The sequence below is a fragment of the Acanthochromis polyacanthus genome, chromosome 16, assembly GCF_021347895.1.
Source record: "Acanthochromis polyacanthus isolate Apoly-LR-REF ecotype Palm Island chromosome 16, KAUST_Apoly_ChrSc, whole genome shotgun sequence".
In the NCBI taxonomy this organism is placed as follows: Eukaryota; Metazoa; Chordata; class Actinopteri; family Pomacentridae; genus Acanthochromis; species Acanthochromis polyacanthus.
Genome location: NC_067128.1, coordinates 34,798,389 through 34,814,188, shown reverse-complemented (window position 1 = coordinate 34,814,188; position 15,800 = coordinate 34,798,389). Strand labels below are relative to the sequence as shown.

The following is a 15,800-nucleotide window of genomic DNA, read 5'->3' as shown; positions in this document are numbered from 1 at the left end:
GTCTTCTACTTTGACGATACTTTAGGGTTAGACCATCAGGGGGGAAGATTGCATTCCTCAGTCTAAGCAGATGATGAAGAGGAAAGGTGTTAGAGGGTCTCCTTGAAGTACTCCGGTGTCTACACTGCAAAAACTCCAAATCTTACCAAGTCTGTTTGTCTTTTTTTTAGTCAAAATGTCTCATCCCACTTGGAGTAAGATAAATTCACTTAGCAAGAGACATTTCAGCAAGATGGAGGGACTATTTTAAGACGGTGCATCTTAAATATCCTGTCGAGTCAAACAATCTTAAAATTATCTTGTTTTAACCCTCGTGTCGTCCTGCAGTAGCCTAGCTGCGCTAGACAACCCACGGCAACGAATTTAATTCTCTGCCGGGGTGGGTCTAGTTACCCTCCATAAGGCTCGAGGCTGGATTTTCCTAAAACTGGCCGGACCAATCACCATGAAGTGTAGAGTCAGAAGGCGGGCGTAACTAAGTGACGACAGAGGCGTGACGATTCTGACAGAAACAACCGGCGCACAATAAACAGTTATCTTTGGACTCGGCTTTGGCCACAGCCCTTAAAGATTTGAAGCTAAAATTCAACTTGAAAGATAAACAAAGGACGGCACTGAAGTGTTTCATTGAGAAGAAAGACGTATTTGGACTTATGCCGACGGGATATGGCAAATCCTTAATATACCAGTTGGCTCCGCTGGTTGGGAAGCTAATGGGATTTAGCCACAATCCGCCGGCGCTCTAGGAACTCCGTCAGCCTATTTGTTGCGCTGATTGGTTGTATACCTACCCAATTGCTGCAGACTGATTTGATAGACAACCTTTTAGCCCGCCTCCCTCCCTGTCGAGCAGTCCTAGACCCTTGTGTCTTAAGACCTGGGTCTAGCGCGGCTAGGCTAGTCCTGCAGGTCAAATTGACCCGTTTTCAATTTTAAAAGTGTGGAAAAAAATATATCTATTTTCACGTCCACATTTTCACGTTTTTTTGGGAAATATTTTAACATTTTTTGAGAGGAAAAAAAGAAGTGTTAAAAAATGTTTCTTTAAGAACATTCACAAAAATTCTGCAAAATTCGCTGGATTTTGCTGGATTTTTTTGTGAATGTTCTTAAAGAAAATAGTAGAAGTTTTACTGAAATGTATGTAATCACCTTCGATATTTTTAGGATTTTTTTGGGGAAGATTTTTTTTTCAAAATATTTACAATTTTTTATATATTTTTCATTTTCATTTCTTTCCAAATTTGGGGATTTTTTTCTTTTTAAATAAAACTTTTAAGGGAAACTTTGAAGGAATTTTCTTCCTGAAGATTCTGCAATTATTTTTTTTATAAATTTGTGCATTTCTTTGCTGAACTTTTGAATTTTTTTCAGACAAGGGAACAATATTTTTCGGTGCCTTAAATGAGGAAACAGGAGAATTAAGACACTTAAGCTTGACAATGCTGCAAAAATATAACATAAAATAAGTTTCCCCAGCTAATTTTAAGATCTCAATATTCTAAATATCACGTCTTATTTCAAGAAGTCTTACCAAGCCATTTTTCACTCGTTGTATTGGCAGATTTTTTTCACTTATTTCAAGGTAAAAGTTCTTTGAAATGAGTTTTTTTTCTTGTTTTGAGAGGGGCTTTTTTTTCCAGTGTATGGAGAAGATCTATGTTGCCTTCAGGAGTCTTGACGATTGAGGACTTTGTATTACAGGCACCAATTACAGCTTTTACTGCTTCATCTCACAGAAATGTTCTTCTTCGGTTTGACGAGGTAGATGGACAAAAACACGACAACTATCCCGCTTCTGCTGCTCCTCAGAAAAATTCTTTACAGTTGAGAATGACACGGCAGATTCCTCCAATTCCCCTGAAATTAAAAATGAGCTGCAGATTGTCTGTTCAGTTTTGTAATCTTTAGCTTCTGCCCACAGTTAGCAGCACATTTAATAGAGTTTTTGCGTTGCTGTGCTTCTGTAGTCGTATTTAACTTCCATCCAAAGTCTTTATATCCACAGGCTGCTACTATCGATTTCTGCTTTAACCGTCCGAACCCCAAGCAGTGTCTGGGTGTTTTTTTTTAGTTTTTTATTTGCTCCTGTCACATTTTTCACCACAATATAAATTCTTGTACCTCCAGGGCAGCTGTGTCAAACATGTGGACAACTTTTTAAAGTGTAAAATTACAGAGAAGACATTAACTGCAAATTTTAAATTTGTAAAACTATAAATTTATCATAATTTCTAGGCTTTGACTTTGATCACAAAGTAAAATACTAGATCGCTGATTGTTATTTTGTCGTTTTGTGTCTCGTTTTTGTCATATTTTCTCTTTTCTTGGCTGACTTTTGTCCATTTTTTGTTGCTTTGTAAATGTTTGTCTCTTTTTTGTTTTGTTTTACGTCGTTTGTCTTATTTGTTGTCGTTTTGTTTCTCGTTTTGTCATTTTATTTCCTTTTTGTCTAGCTTGTGCTTTTTGTTTTATCTCTGTCATTTTGCTTTATTCATTGTTTTGTGTGTCGTTTTTTTCGCTTTGTGTTTTTGTCTCGCTTGTGTTGTCTTTTTTGGAATTTTGTCTCGCTTTTGTCATTTTTTGTCGTTTGTCCGTTTTTTGTCGCTTTGTTACGTTTTTCTCTAATTTCTTGTCTCTTTTGTTTTGCTTCGTGTCGTCTGTCTCATTTTTTTTATCGTTTTGTGTGTCGTTTTTGTAATGTGTTGGCTTGTTTTAGTTGTCTTTTTTTATCTGACTTTTGTCATTTTGATCAGATAATAAAATGTCGGTAATACAGGTCTTCTAACTACACATCCTGCAGTTCAGCCAAAAGGGAATTAAATTTTTGTCACGTGATCAGTAATTGCAGCTGAGTCACCACCAGAATGCAGAATTTAAGTTTTTTTTACCTCACATGTGAACAGCATGCATGGTTTTGTTTGTGGCCAATTTTGTTTAAAGAATCAAGTGAAATATCTCAATTTTCAGCTCAGATTTGGTTCGGTTTCCTGACCATCATGGATGAGAAGTTCAAGGACCATTGGAAGATTCAACATCCACAGTTTTGTTTTTTTAAGCATGCTTTCAAATCCACTGGCAGGTTTCCGGGTTCAACGGGTTCATCTATGACGAGACGTTTTCTGTTTTTTAAGCGTTCTGAAATGATGATTTATCCATCGGTGAAACACGTTTGGGAGCAGCTGAGATGAGCAGGACATCAGCGGGGTAATTTAGGCAAACGGCCGGACAGCATGTTTGGACATGTGGGGATGATAATTTCCTCATCAAGAGGGACCTTTGATGTGATAACTACCTGCCTCTGTCGGAAGTCTTTTCCTATTTCCCTCCCAGTGACCAGCAGAGACTTCTGTAATGTCGCTGACGAACACAGAAAACAGAGGCCGTTAGCGCCTGTTTATGACAAATGGTAAACGGATAAATGAAGGAAAGAAGAAGGAGTCAATAAGCATCACCTTCCTCTCTCATCACTTACTCTGCACTTTCAGGGTTCGTCAAATTCTGCAGCATTTTAAGAGACTCAGTCACAAACAAACAACAAAATAATAAAGAAGAAAAATGCCTTTTTGTTGCAGCTTGTTGTGCGACCCAGCCCTTCTGTCTGGCGCTGAAACAATTAGTCAGCAGACAGAAACATGACTCAGCAAGCGTTTGGATATTTGGGTCATTTATTTATTCATTCGTTTGTTTTTCACGCTGAGATGCCAACACATTCTTTATTTCCAGCTACTTAAATGTGAACAAAAATCAGCTTTATCAGGCTTATGTTAATGTGAAATGTAAAATCTGAGAAGAAAACTCCAGAATACACCCCGTCAAAAGCTTTGAGACACTTTCTCATTCAAATAGATTAGAACCTGTCTCAAAACTTTTGACAGGGGGTGTAGGTGAGCTTGTTTAACCGTGTGATGCTCTCGTCACATTTTTACTCACTGTGGGTTCATTAGTTTAAAGTCCTGCACCTCTATGGAAACAACATAAACACGGCTAGAAGTCAGAAATACTTCATGAGCAGTTTACTGCAGTTATAATGCCATAATAGCCTAGCCGCGCTAGACAACCCACGGCAACGAATTTAATTCTCTGCCAGGGTGGGTCTAGTTACCCTCCATAAGGCTCGAGGCTGGATTCTCCTAAAACTGGCCGGACCAATCACCATGAAGTGTAGAGTCAGAAGGCGGGCGTAACTAAGTGACGACAGAGGCGCGACGATTCTGACAGAAACAACCGGCGCACAATAAACAGTTATCTTTCGACTCGGCTTTGGCCACAGCCCTTAAAGATTTGAAGCTAAAATTCAACTTGAAAGATAAACAAAGGACGGCACTGAAGTGTTTCATTGAGAAGAAAGACAAATTTGGACTTATGCCAACGGGATATGGCAAATCCTTAATATACCAGTTGGCTCCGCTGGTTGGGAAGCTAATGGGACTTAGCCACAATCCGGCGCTCTAGGAACTACGTCAGCCTATTCGTTGCGCTGATTGGTTGTATACCTACCCAACTGCTGCAGAGTGATTTGAAAGACAACCTTGTAGCCCGCCTCCCTCCCTGTCGAGCGTTCCTAGACCCTTGTGCCTTCAGAACATGGGTCTAGCGCGGCTAGGCTAATGCTAATTCATCAGAAGCCAAAAATAAAGAAAGGTTTGATTTCTTTCATTGTTTATTTTACTGGAAATGTTTAAACCTGATACAACACTCTTCCAATTGCCTGTAAATATCCCAATACTTTAAAAAATGATGACTCCATGTGCTGCAGATCTTTTATTACTCAGATTTTACTTTTTTTCCCTATTACTTGTCTCCTTTCTACTCTGCGTAATCACAGCCTGTAGTTCAGCTGAAAACTCACAGATTTTTTTTGTGATGCGACTGTTTGACACAGCGGAGTCACTAATAGCTTCACAGTTGTGTTTTTTATAAACTGTTATTAATGCAAATGGCTCCGCTTTGGCACATTTCAGCATTTTGAAGCTCAGATGTGGTTAATTGTCCTGCTGGAAGGGAAAGTCACACGTATGTTCATGTAGTTTAAAATCTGACGGCTCTTTCTGTTTTTACCGCTGGCGGCTTTAATAAATGATGCAATTCTGTCAATTTAAAAAATAAAGGAAGCATTTTCCTCAAAGCTGCTGGAGGCTTTCATGGTTCAGTGGGTTAAATGATTGAATAAATTAATTAATGTTTTTATTTGGGAAAAGTGAGAGGGAAAAAAAGCCACTAAAACAAATTAAAATATTCAAAACAACAACAAAACAAACCAAAAAAATAACCCGATATATACGAAAAGGAGCAAAAAGCATGAGATTATTTCACTCACTCAGTACTCCACTGCCAGAGTTATTTAAGCACGTATTTACAAACAAAATGGGAAGTAAATAATATAGTAAACAAATATTAAATGATCAGTGATATACACCCCCTGTCAAAAGTTTTGAGACGGGTTCTAATTTATTTGAATGAGAAAGTGTCTCAAAACTTTTGACAGGAGGTGTATCTGTGGCAAAGCTGCTCCTCCTCTCTGTACCTCAAGAAAACCATGTTTTTTTTTTTTACTGCTTTTTAAGCTAAATATATAAATAAATACAAATAAATCAAAAAAATTAACTAGTAAATAGTCGGTAGATGGATCTAAAATAAAAATGACAGGAATGTTCTTGTGTTTTTCTCGAGGACAGAGGTGTCAAACTCAGCTTAGTTCAGGGGCCACGTTCAGCCCAGTGCGGTCTTAAGTGGGCCGGAGCGGTAAAATAACAGCATAAAACTCCAGATTTTTCCTTTGTTTTCATGCAAAAAAGTATGCTCTTCAAATGCTCACATTTAATAAACAAAACATTATGTGCAACTTGAAGTTTCTTCAGAAAAAAAAAAATCAATTTCAGCAATAATGTGCCTCAGTTTACAAAGGCACCAAACATTTAGTCACGACCATGCTGGTCAATATCAGCATGTGGGATCAGTGGCATCAAAAAATAAAGACATCATGTGAAATTACGGGAATTTCCCTAAATTTTGACACCAAGCACAACTTGCTTCTATAAACCTTCTATGTTTAGTGTTGACCTTTGAATCTGAAGGTCGGACAGATATTTTAGATTTTTAGCTGTTCATATTTCATGCATTACTTACCATAGCACTTTCATTTTATACAGATCCAATCCTTAGATAGACAAATTATACCACATAAAATCTCTAATGGATATGATGATTAGTTTTTGTGTAATGGGTGGCCAAATGTAGCAGTTTAGATGTTCGTGATGGATGAAATCGCAACTTTTTCATTCTCTGTAACATGCAATTATAAATATAAAGTAAATATTTTCACATTTCTGAGGACTATAGGTCACTGTGAAATGATTCTGAAAATGTCAGATCTCTATCTTTTGTTGTTCAGAAGTTATAGAAGTCTGAAAATGGTCGAAAATTTCAAGTCTTAATTTTCGCTGCAATTTTAGGGTACCCCCTACCAACTTCAAATAACCATAACTTTGAAACTAATGACAATAAAGCATTCAAATTTTGGATTTTCCCATCATATGTAATGGACTAAATGTATGTAGAAACTTAGTAAAATCTGAGAGGGTCAGGTGGGGACCACTGGTTGAAATGATGGAATGACCCTACTACAAAAAAAAAAAAAAAAATGATACAAACGGCATGAAACAAAACAAGAGACAAAAAATTGTCCTATAATCTGGCATATTTACGCCATGGGTGTTCATTACTGTGCACTGTCCGTACCAAATAAAGAAATGAATAAAAATAAATGAGGCAAAAAAGTTACAAAGCCTCAAAAAATGGACAAATGACAAAAACAAGACAAAAAATTCCACAAGCGAGACAAAAAACAACAAAACATGACAAAATATTACAAAAATGATACACAAAGCAACAAAAAACAATGTATAATGTAATATTTTACTTTCTGATCAAAACAACTTGTCCAGAAATGGTAGTTTTAAAAATTTGCAGTTTGTAATTAATGTCGTCTATGCAATTTTTACACTTTACAAAGTCGTCCCACGGGCCAGATTGGACCCTCTGGAGAGCTCCCCTGCTCTAGGAAAAGGAAAAGTCGCGCAACTCTGAATGTTTTATTGGCAAAAGGAATGAAAACAATCTCATTCTACGGTTTGTGCGTCTGCAGGGACGATGGGAAGGAAGGCCTGAAGTTCTACACCAACCCGTCCTACTTCTTTGACCTGTGGAGAGAAAAGATGCTGCAGGACACGGAGGACAAGCGGAAGGAGAGGCGGAAACAGAAGGTAAGTCCAGAGATCAAAGCACAGCTCCGTGGCTGCACACTTTATCTACACACAGCGATCCAGGGCCGTGCCGATCCGTCGGTCGCTGCCACAGATTTGAGGTGAAACGAGCAGCAGGTTAGCGAGGAGGAAGACGAGGATGAACGAGAGGCTTCCTGTGTTCTTCTCAGATCCAGATCGATGTGGAGACTGACTCACTAATAGATTCTCAGGCCTGGCTCCGTACCACATAGCCTAACGCATTAATTAGTCACCACTCATAGATTAATCAGCTCTCCCTTTAGTCGGCCCTCTTAGTTATTGCTCGTGTGATCATTACGTCTAATTAATGGGAGCAGCTGCTCTCCGCCGTGCGTCATCGCTCTGCCTCCGCACCAAACAAACACATTCAGCCTCCGTATGCAGAGATGCGATCTGATATCAGATCTTTATGCGCTCAGACAGATGAAATGAAGGAGCTTCTTCCTCGTGGAGTGGAGAGCCGTGACCCCCGACTCGAAGCTGAGGGGTTTCCCAGCCCCGGCACCAGGAGCTCTAATCAGCACCAGCTTGCATTCGCTGCGTGGGAAGCTCCACATTTTGCCTCCTCGCAGTCAATCAGAGCTCATTACCATCACGTCAGCGAGCAATAAGGAGAGCGCTTTTTCCACTGAGGCTTTATGTGAGCGTAGAGGATGCAATTTGTCGGTTATGAGGTTTTTAATGATTGTGGGAATGGCGCAGACAGGACACGGGAAGTTTTGCCAAGAATTAGTTCGTAGAGAAATTGTATTTACACGTAGCTGTTTGCCTGTTTAGCACCCATCAGCTTGTTGTGGCTTAATGAGCACACATTTTTTAAAAAAATTAAACAGAAAGCTCATTTGCAACCGCACATCGGCCTATTTGCTTCGGAGGGTTACGCCGATGTGACCGCTCGTAGTCGAAGCTCATTCCAGTGATTTTGTTCTAATTAAAGCCCCGGGTGGGCTCAGCTTGTAAAGCCGTGTTCATTTCCCTCGTCGCCACGCTGGCAGTCAGACAGACCCCATGGAAAGGCCTAGAAGACATTCACAGGGAGAACCGGATAGATTAGAGGAATTACGCGCACATATTTGTCGGTTTGTGTAACCACCGCGCTGGATAAATGGTCCGAGAGAGGATCAGGATAAACACAGAGCACAGAGGTTAAGTGTGTGTCGATGAGAAGCATGCAGGATCACTCACTGAAGGCATACAAGATGGGAAACTGCACACAGAAATGTTTGAAATCTTTACATTTCATCACTTAGCTCACTGAGTGATGATGTGTGTGTGCATTATCTGCTTTGATTCTCCACTCCATCTTGTTGTTTCATTAGAATATTTCAAAAAAATTGCAGGTATTTTCCATTTCAATCCTTTTTTTCCCACGTCAACAGCTTTTTTTCACATGCTAGCAAACACGCACGGGTATGAACGCGCGCACGAATGCTTGAAAAGATCCAAATAGGCCGTGATGTACTATGCAGCTGTGGTGTCATGGAGCTGCCACCTGTCAGTCAGAGCGACTCTTTCTGAGGCCGGCTGCCAACACAGTTTGTGCCGTGACAGACAATGTTCCAGCTCTCTTGCGTTTCTCTCCTCGATAACGTCTGTCATTCAGTCTTTGCTGCTCGTCTTTCTCTGCAGCTCATCTCACTTTTTCCCCCTCGAAACTTCAAAGTCTGAGGTACAGCTGGTTAGTCGTTGCCATACAAGGAACTCAGCATTTGGATCGGAAAATTGGAGCTTTAAAATTTTTGAAAGACAAACATTCTCCGTTACAATTTTCTGCTCCATATTCATCAATAATAGATAATAAACTATCAAAGGCTTGATTGGCTCAGCTTACACATCAGTGGTACCATTTTTATTCCATGTTTTATTTGTTGTTTGCTAACCCTACTCTAATCATAGTAACAGGGATGCTAATCCATGCTAATGTTAGCTGTTTCTCATTAGTAGAAGCTAGATATTTAGCTAGCTGTTACTGCTGACCAAGAGGACAAACTGACTGATGGAAAACAGAATTAGTCTGATCCTGATAATATGAGGTAGAGTGAGACATTCAATCAAGACTGACGATGTGATGAAAATATGAAAAATAGAAGAGAGGAGATAGCTTTGTTCTACTCATTCTTTAGGAAAACTGATGATGTTGATGAGAACAAGGCACGAAACAACAAAAACGAGACACAAAACGGCAAAAATTAGACACAAAATGAGAAAAACAAGACATAAATTGACATAAATGAGACACAAAATGAGAAAAACAAGACATAAATTGACATAAATGAGACACAAAATGACAAAAATGAGAGAAAGCAACAAAAACGGCACAGAAAATGACAGAAACAAGACGGAAAATGAGAAAAACGAGACAAAATGAGAAAAACGAGACAAAATGAGAAAAACGAGACAAAATGAGAAAAACAAGACACAAAATGACAAAAACAAGACACAAAATGACAAAAATAAGACACAACATGACAAAAACGAAACCGAAAACAACAAAAACAAGACAAAAATGACAGAAACAAGACACAAAATGAGAAAAATGAGACACAAAATGAGAAAAATGAGACACAAAATGAGAAAAATGAGAAAAACACGACACGAAACGACAAAATCGAGACACAAAACGACAAAATCGAGACACAAAACGACAAAATCGAGACACAAAACGACAAAAATGAGACACGAAACGACAAAAATGAGACAAAATGACAAAAAGTGACATGACAAAATCAAGACAGAAAATGAGAAAAGAGACACAAAATGACAAAAAAGAGATAAGACAAAATAGAGACACAAACTGCGAAAAATGAGGCACAAAACTCCAAAAATGAGCTAGATATTTAGCTAGCTGTTACTGCTGACCAAGAAGACAAACTGACTGATGGAAAACAGTCAAAAGAATGAGTCTGATCCTGATAATATGAGGTAGAGTGAGACATTCAATCAAGGCTGACGATGTGATGAAAATATGAAAAATACAATAGGTCCTCTCATAGCTTTGCTCTACCCATTCTTTAGGAAAACTGTTTGATGATGTTGATCCCAACGGATAAAATTTCTTGTCAGTCATCAGCCCTGGATCTACTAACCATCTCTTTATTGGTAGAGGAGGTGGTTCTACAGCTTCCACCCAGAGACCAAACAGCAGGCAGTCAGGCCAGAAGAGCACCAGGAACATGCTCCCTCTGGGGTTGAACTGTCAAGACAGACCTCTACTGTAACGTCCTGATGGAGAAAAGCCAACGTGAACAACTTGAACTGTGGTCCGATCACAGAGTGTCAGTCATCCCTCCCCACCTGCCCTACTAACTAGATCCGGCTCTTGTTCCCCTTTTCTTCCCCAAAACTACATTCAAGCGGTAGGGTCGCTGCTGGGACACAGTTGTGCAGATTCAGCGCCTATCGCAGATGGTGCTTGACATGATTACATAACCGGACGTCCAGGGAGCGTTCCAAACATGGCAGCAGCACTGGGAATACTGCTGCTCCAGGAGAATACTTCTCAGCAGATGGCGACCAAGTTTAAGTCAAGTGCGGCTTTAGATTTTTAACTCATTCATGCTGATCGTCGTGAATTCGCATCATACCGCTTGAGGTAGCGTATCCATTCCCCCACACTGCAAAAATTCAAAATCTTACCAAGTCCATTTGTCTTATTTTTAGTCAAAGTGTCTCATCCCACTTGATTTAAGATAAATTTGCTTAACAAGTGACATTTCAGCAAGATAGAAGGACTTGTTTTAAGACAATGCATCTTCTTGAAATCTTGAAATTATCTTGTTTTGAATCATATTTTACAGGAAATCTCAAAATAAATTTAATACATCACAAATTAGAAGGTTACATGAAAGCAAAAATCTATTTTTGAGTGAAAACCTGCTTTTTTTTCAGCATGTATGGCTTATTTTAAGACACCCAAGCTTGGCAATCCTGGTAAAATATAGCTTAAGATAAGTTTTCCCTGCTACTTTTAAGATCTCAATATTCGAAATATTGTATTTTATTTCAAGAAATCTTGCCAAGCCATTTTTCACTTGTTCTAAAGTTCTTTGAAATAAGTGTTTTTTCCTTGTTTTGAGAGGGGCATTTTTTCCAGTGCAATGCTGGTTTGTGCATATTCAATACGTACCTTTTTCCAAGTACTGGTTTCTCGTGAAACCAATTGGAGTGGGATCTACATTATTTGATATATCTGTTATTATTATATATCTGTTCTATGCGCTAAAGACAAATGAACAATCTTGAAAGCTTGAAAGCAAAAACACAGATAATTGTTTTTTTATGTAGTTGTAAATAAATTCAGGCATCAAGGGGTTAATAGGGCTGTGTCTGAACTTTTTAATCGCTTATTTTATTCATTTTTAACCCTGTTTTTCCTCAGAATAATTGTCTTGAACAGGACAATACTACAGAAGGTCACAGAAAAACAATAATGGTAAATTATTGTCCAGCATAAATATTTAAACAAATTTGAAGATGTGATTTTCAATACTGGATATTGGATATGCTGATCCGTCTTCCCAACATCACATTGAGTCACATCTAAAATATAAAAACAAAGAAAGACGTAAGGGAAACAAAATTTAATTCCATATGTAAAACAATTCCACGCTAACATGTTTCTGACATTTCCACTGAGTGGAAATCAGGTTTCATCTTCGGTGACCTCCTCAGTGATTCTTTAGATGCTCTTTTTAAATGTATTACCGCTTGAATCCAGTGAACTCGGACGCCCAGATGCTTTTCAGAGAGCAGCAGAAGCGACTGAGTTCATGTGATGATGATGATTCAGGTCAAAGTCTTCTTACACCACAGAAGAATTACAATGAATCATAGCTGAGGGTGTTGAAGGACAAGATTAAATGGCTCAGTAGGCTAAGTGGCAACGAGGGCATAAACTCAGAATAATGAAGTGAATACCTGACCTGAAGCACTGGTTTTAAATAATACCTCTTTTTCAGTAATACTTTATGCATTTATTCAGCTGAAATTTGTATTTTTTTAAAGCAACCTTGTGGTTTCCTCTTTTAAAGTGTCAGTGTTCTAAATCCTGCATTGCAGAGAATGTATTGTAAAGAATATTATTTAAATAGTCAAGGGAATCATTTAGGTCACTTGAAAAAGAGAAAAGTAAATACATTGCTGAGTGTGAAGGATCATTAAAGGCAACACACAGCACCTCACCTGGTGGAATAATCCACTGCCATGGTTTCTCATACCGTCACTATGCTGATGATACCCAACTCTTCCTGTCATTACCCCCAGACGACCACACAGTCTCTGTCTGGATCTCATCAAGCCTTCATCATATCTTGACATGGATGAAAATAACGTTACGTTCAACTCAACCTCTCCAAGACTGAGTTCCTTTTCATCCCAGCCGGTTCCTCTGTTCAACAAGACACCAACATCTAGCTTGAATCACCCCAACTCAAACCCAAAAATTCTGCCAGAAACTTGGGTGTCCTGATCGATGACCAACTAACCTCTGAGGATCATGTGATTGCTTAGTCGTTTCAATTCGTCTTGTACAACATCAGGAAGATCAGACCTTTCCTGTCTGAACATGCAGCTCAACTCTTGGTCCCACCTCTCGAATATCACCATCGGCTACTGGAACTCCTTACTGGCAGACCTCCTCACATGATGGTCAAACCTCTGCAGATGATCCAGAATGCAGCAGCACATCTGACTTTCAACCAGCCAAAAACAACAAGTCACTCTACTGTTCAGATCGTTTCACTGGCTTCCAGTTCCAAACTCTTGACGCTTGCCAACAAAACTAGAATGAAAACATCTCCCTCCTACCTCATTCAGTCTACACTAACTCCAGCTCACTACGCTCAGCCGATAAAAGCTGCCTGATCCAACCACCACAACAGGGTCGATCGGTAGCCAGACACCTCTGTGGTTCTCCAGTGGTGGAACCAGTCACCAAATTCTGTTCTATCTGCAGAATCCCTCTCAGTCTTTAAGAAAAGACTAAAGACCCAAACTTAAAACAACCAAAAAGTCCTATTACCACACTTGAGCTTGTTTCATGGCTCTTATCCAGGTTTCTCCTGAGTAGACCTTTGCTTGTGTTGTATCTACTCTCAGATGTACGTTGCTTTGGATAAAAGCATCTGCTAAATGAAATTGTAGAATTGTAACAAAGAAAAAACTAAAGCCAAACGCGTTCACGGTTGCATAGAAAAAGGTGTTAAAGGTACACCACCATTCAAAAGTTTGGGGTCACTTAAAATGTCTTTATTTTTGAAAGAAAACCTTTTTTTTTTTTTCAATGACCATAACATTAAATGAATGATAAATCCAGTCTAGACATTGTTAATGTGGTAAATGACTTATAGCTGGAAACGGCTGATTTTTAATGGAATATCTCCATAGGGGTACAGAGGAACATTTCCAGCAACCATCACTCCTGTGTTCTAATGCTACATTGTGTTAGCTAATGGTGTTGAAAGGCTCATTGATGATTAGAAATCATAAGTGCAGTTATGTGAGCACATGAATGAAAGTGTGAGTTTTCATGGAAAACATGGAATTGTCTGGGTGACGCCAAACTTTTGACAGCAGTTAGATTACTGCACTTCATAGTCTCCTCTAGTCACCAGCTGTTTTCTTACTGAGCTCCTTCAGTGAATAGTTAGTCCAACACCACATTTAAAAGTGTTACTTGTAGCTTCAACCAGACCGGAGCTGGTGAGAAATGAAAAGCAGTGCAGTGGAGAAGGAGGTTGGAAGGGAACTCATTAGCTCCTGTGTTAGCCTCAGCGGATTATGGAGATGGAGAGTGTGAGGGGAAAGTTCCAGGGATTCAGTAGAAGAAGTTGGAGAAATAAAGCATTGCTGAAGTCTTTGAGATCAGCGTTGGAGTCCACGCTGTCTCTGGTGTCTGGATCCCCTCTGGAGAATCTTTCTCTCCAGTTCCACTCTCATTATAGCACTCACGGGCGTCCTAATGGAATATATTGACATTTAAATTTCAGCCTATTTTTCTCATTTTATATACTTGTCCAAAAGCGGCAATAAATGTTTTCTAAAATTGCCCTACTGTTGTCTAAGAAGCCTCGACTGCCAGTTCTCGTTAAAGTCAGCGGGTTCCAATCGTTGCATGCTAACGAGCTGTCGGTATGAAAACTTTTTTTTATCTCACCCCCCCACATTGTTCCAAGAGCCGAGAGAAGAAATCTCTGCTGAATGAAGTATTTAAAGACCAGAGGAGCTTGAATGTCTGTTTACAAGACGGAAATTAGAATCTGAACACCAGTAAAAACAAAAAGATTCAATGTTATTTTTAATTTTCATGCTTGGATACTCTTAAAATCTTCATGTCTACAGATTTGTACCTTAAAAGAAGAAGGCCATGAGATGAAAGCATGCAAATTAAACATAACACAAGGACTTTGATATTTTGTTTTAATTATAAGGGCATTTTCGCCCTTGTAATTACAGATGTAATCTATTATTGACTATGGAGTACACATTAGGATCATGAGTGGAGGTGTAGTTTTTAAATTATCTGCAGAAATCTGAAAAGAAATAATGTTTTCTGTAGTTATTTGCGTAGAAATGTGTATTAATTTTAGTCTTAAAAATGATACAAAGCATCTCTTTGCACCTTTTTAATGGAAATCTTGAAGGACAGACATGAAAGAGAGGATCCAACATGCATGTAAAGCTCTCAGAAAGAACGTTTTATCAACAAATATTTCAACTTGGCAAGCATAAAGTCACTTAACCCTGTAAGACCCAAATAAAGAAACAATTGAGCAAAGAAATGAGACAAAAAAAGTATATATAGAAACAAAAAATATTGGACAAAATGAACAAAAATATAAATAAATGAAACTAAAAATATAAATAATAATGATGTATATAAAAGAAAACTGAAATATAGAAAAAATTGCAAAAATATGAAAAAATACATATATATTTAAACCTAAATATATATATATATAAAGTAAAAATAAAAAATGTTTTTTTGCTATTTTTTAAACTTTTTTCTAAATATATATCTAGCTCAAATATAGAAAAAATGAGCCAAAAAATTACCAAAAAATATATTATACATATTATACATATATAAATTATAATATAATCTTTCTTGTCAAATCTTTTTTTATTCTAATATGTGGCACTGCAGCTGCAGCGCTCTCCTCATTTAATCAGATGCTTTTCTGCACTGGTTTGTTTTCAGAGCAAAAGAATTTCTGCTCATTTGTAAATTGTTCTCGGTTAAAACTTCAGGGAGACTGTAGAATATTTTAATAGCATCAAGCACTCCTCTAAATATCACGAAATAATAAAATATCTTGGATCTGGCAGTCGACCAAAGGGAGTCTCCTTCATTTCTGGTACAGATTTCCAATGTTAAGTTGCCTTCACACCTGCATAGCAAAAAATAAAATAAAATAAGAGACACACTCCATCCTTTTACCCCCGTTGTAGCAGTTGCCATGGTGACCACTCGGATCCATTCATCGGGTCAGAGATAACGGGTTCGCTGAGACCGGC

General features: G+C 38.4%; 1 protein-coding gene across 4 annotated transcripts in view; it reads left to right on the top strand.

Moving 5' to 3' along the window:
• The window catches only part of wasf1 (WASP family member 1), a 118,279-nt gene that overhangs the window by 78,818 nt on the left and 23,661 nt on the right, over window positions 1-15,800 (top strand). For all 4 annotated transcript variants that reach the window (XM_051960826.1, XM_051960823.1, XM_051960825.1 and 1 more), the window contains exon 5: window positions 7,148-7,265. In XM_051960826.1, the coding sequence (XP_051816786.1) occupies window positions 7,148-7,265 (118 nt within the window). The remainder of the gene's footprint in view (window positions 1-7,147; window positions 7,266-15,800) is intronic.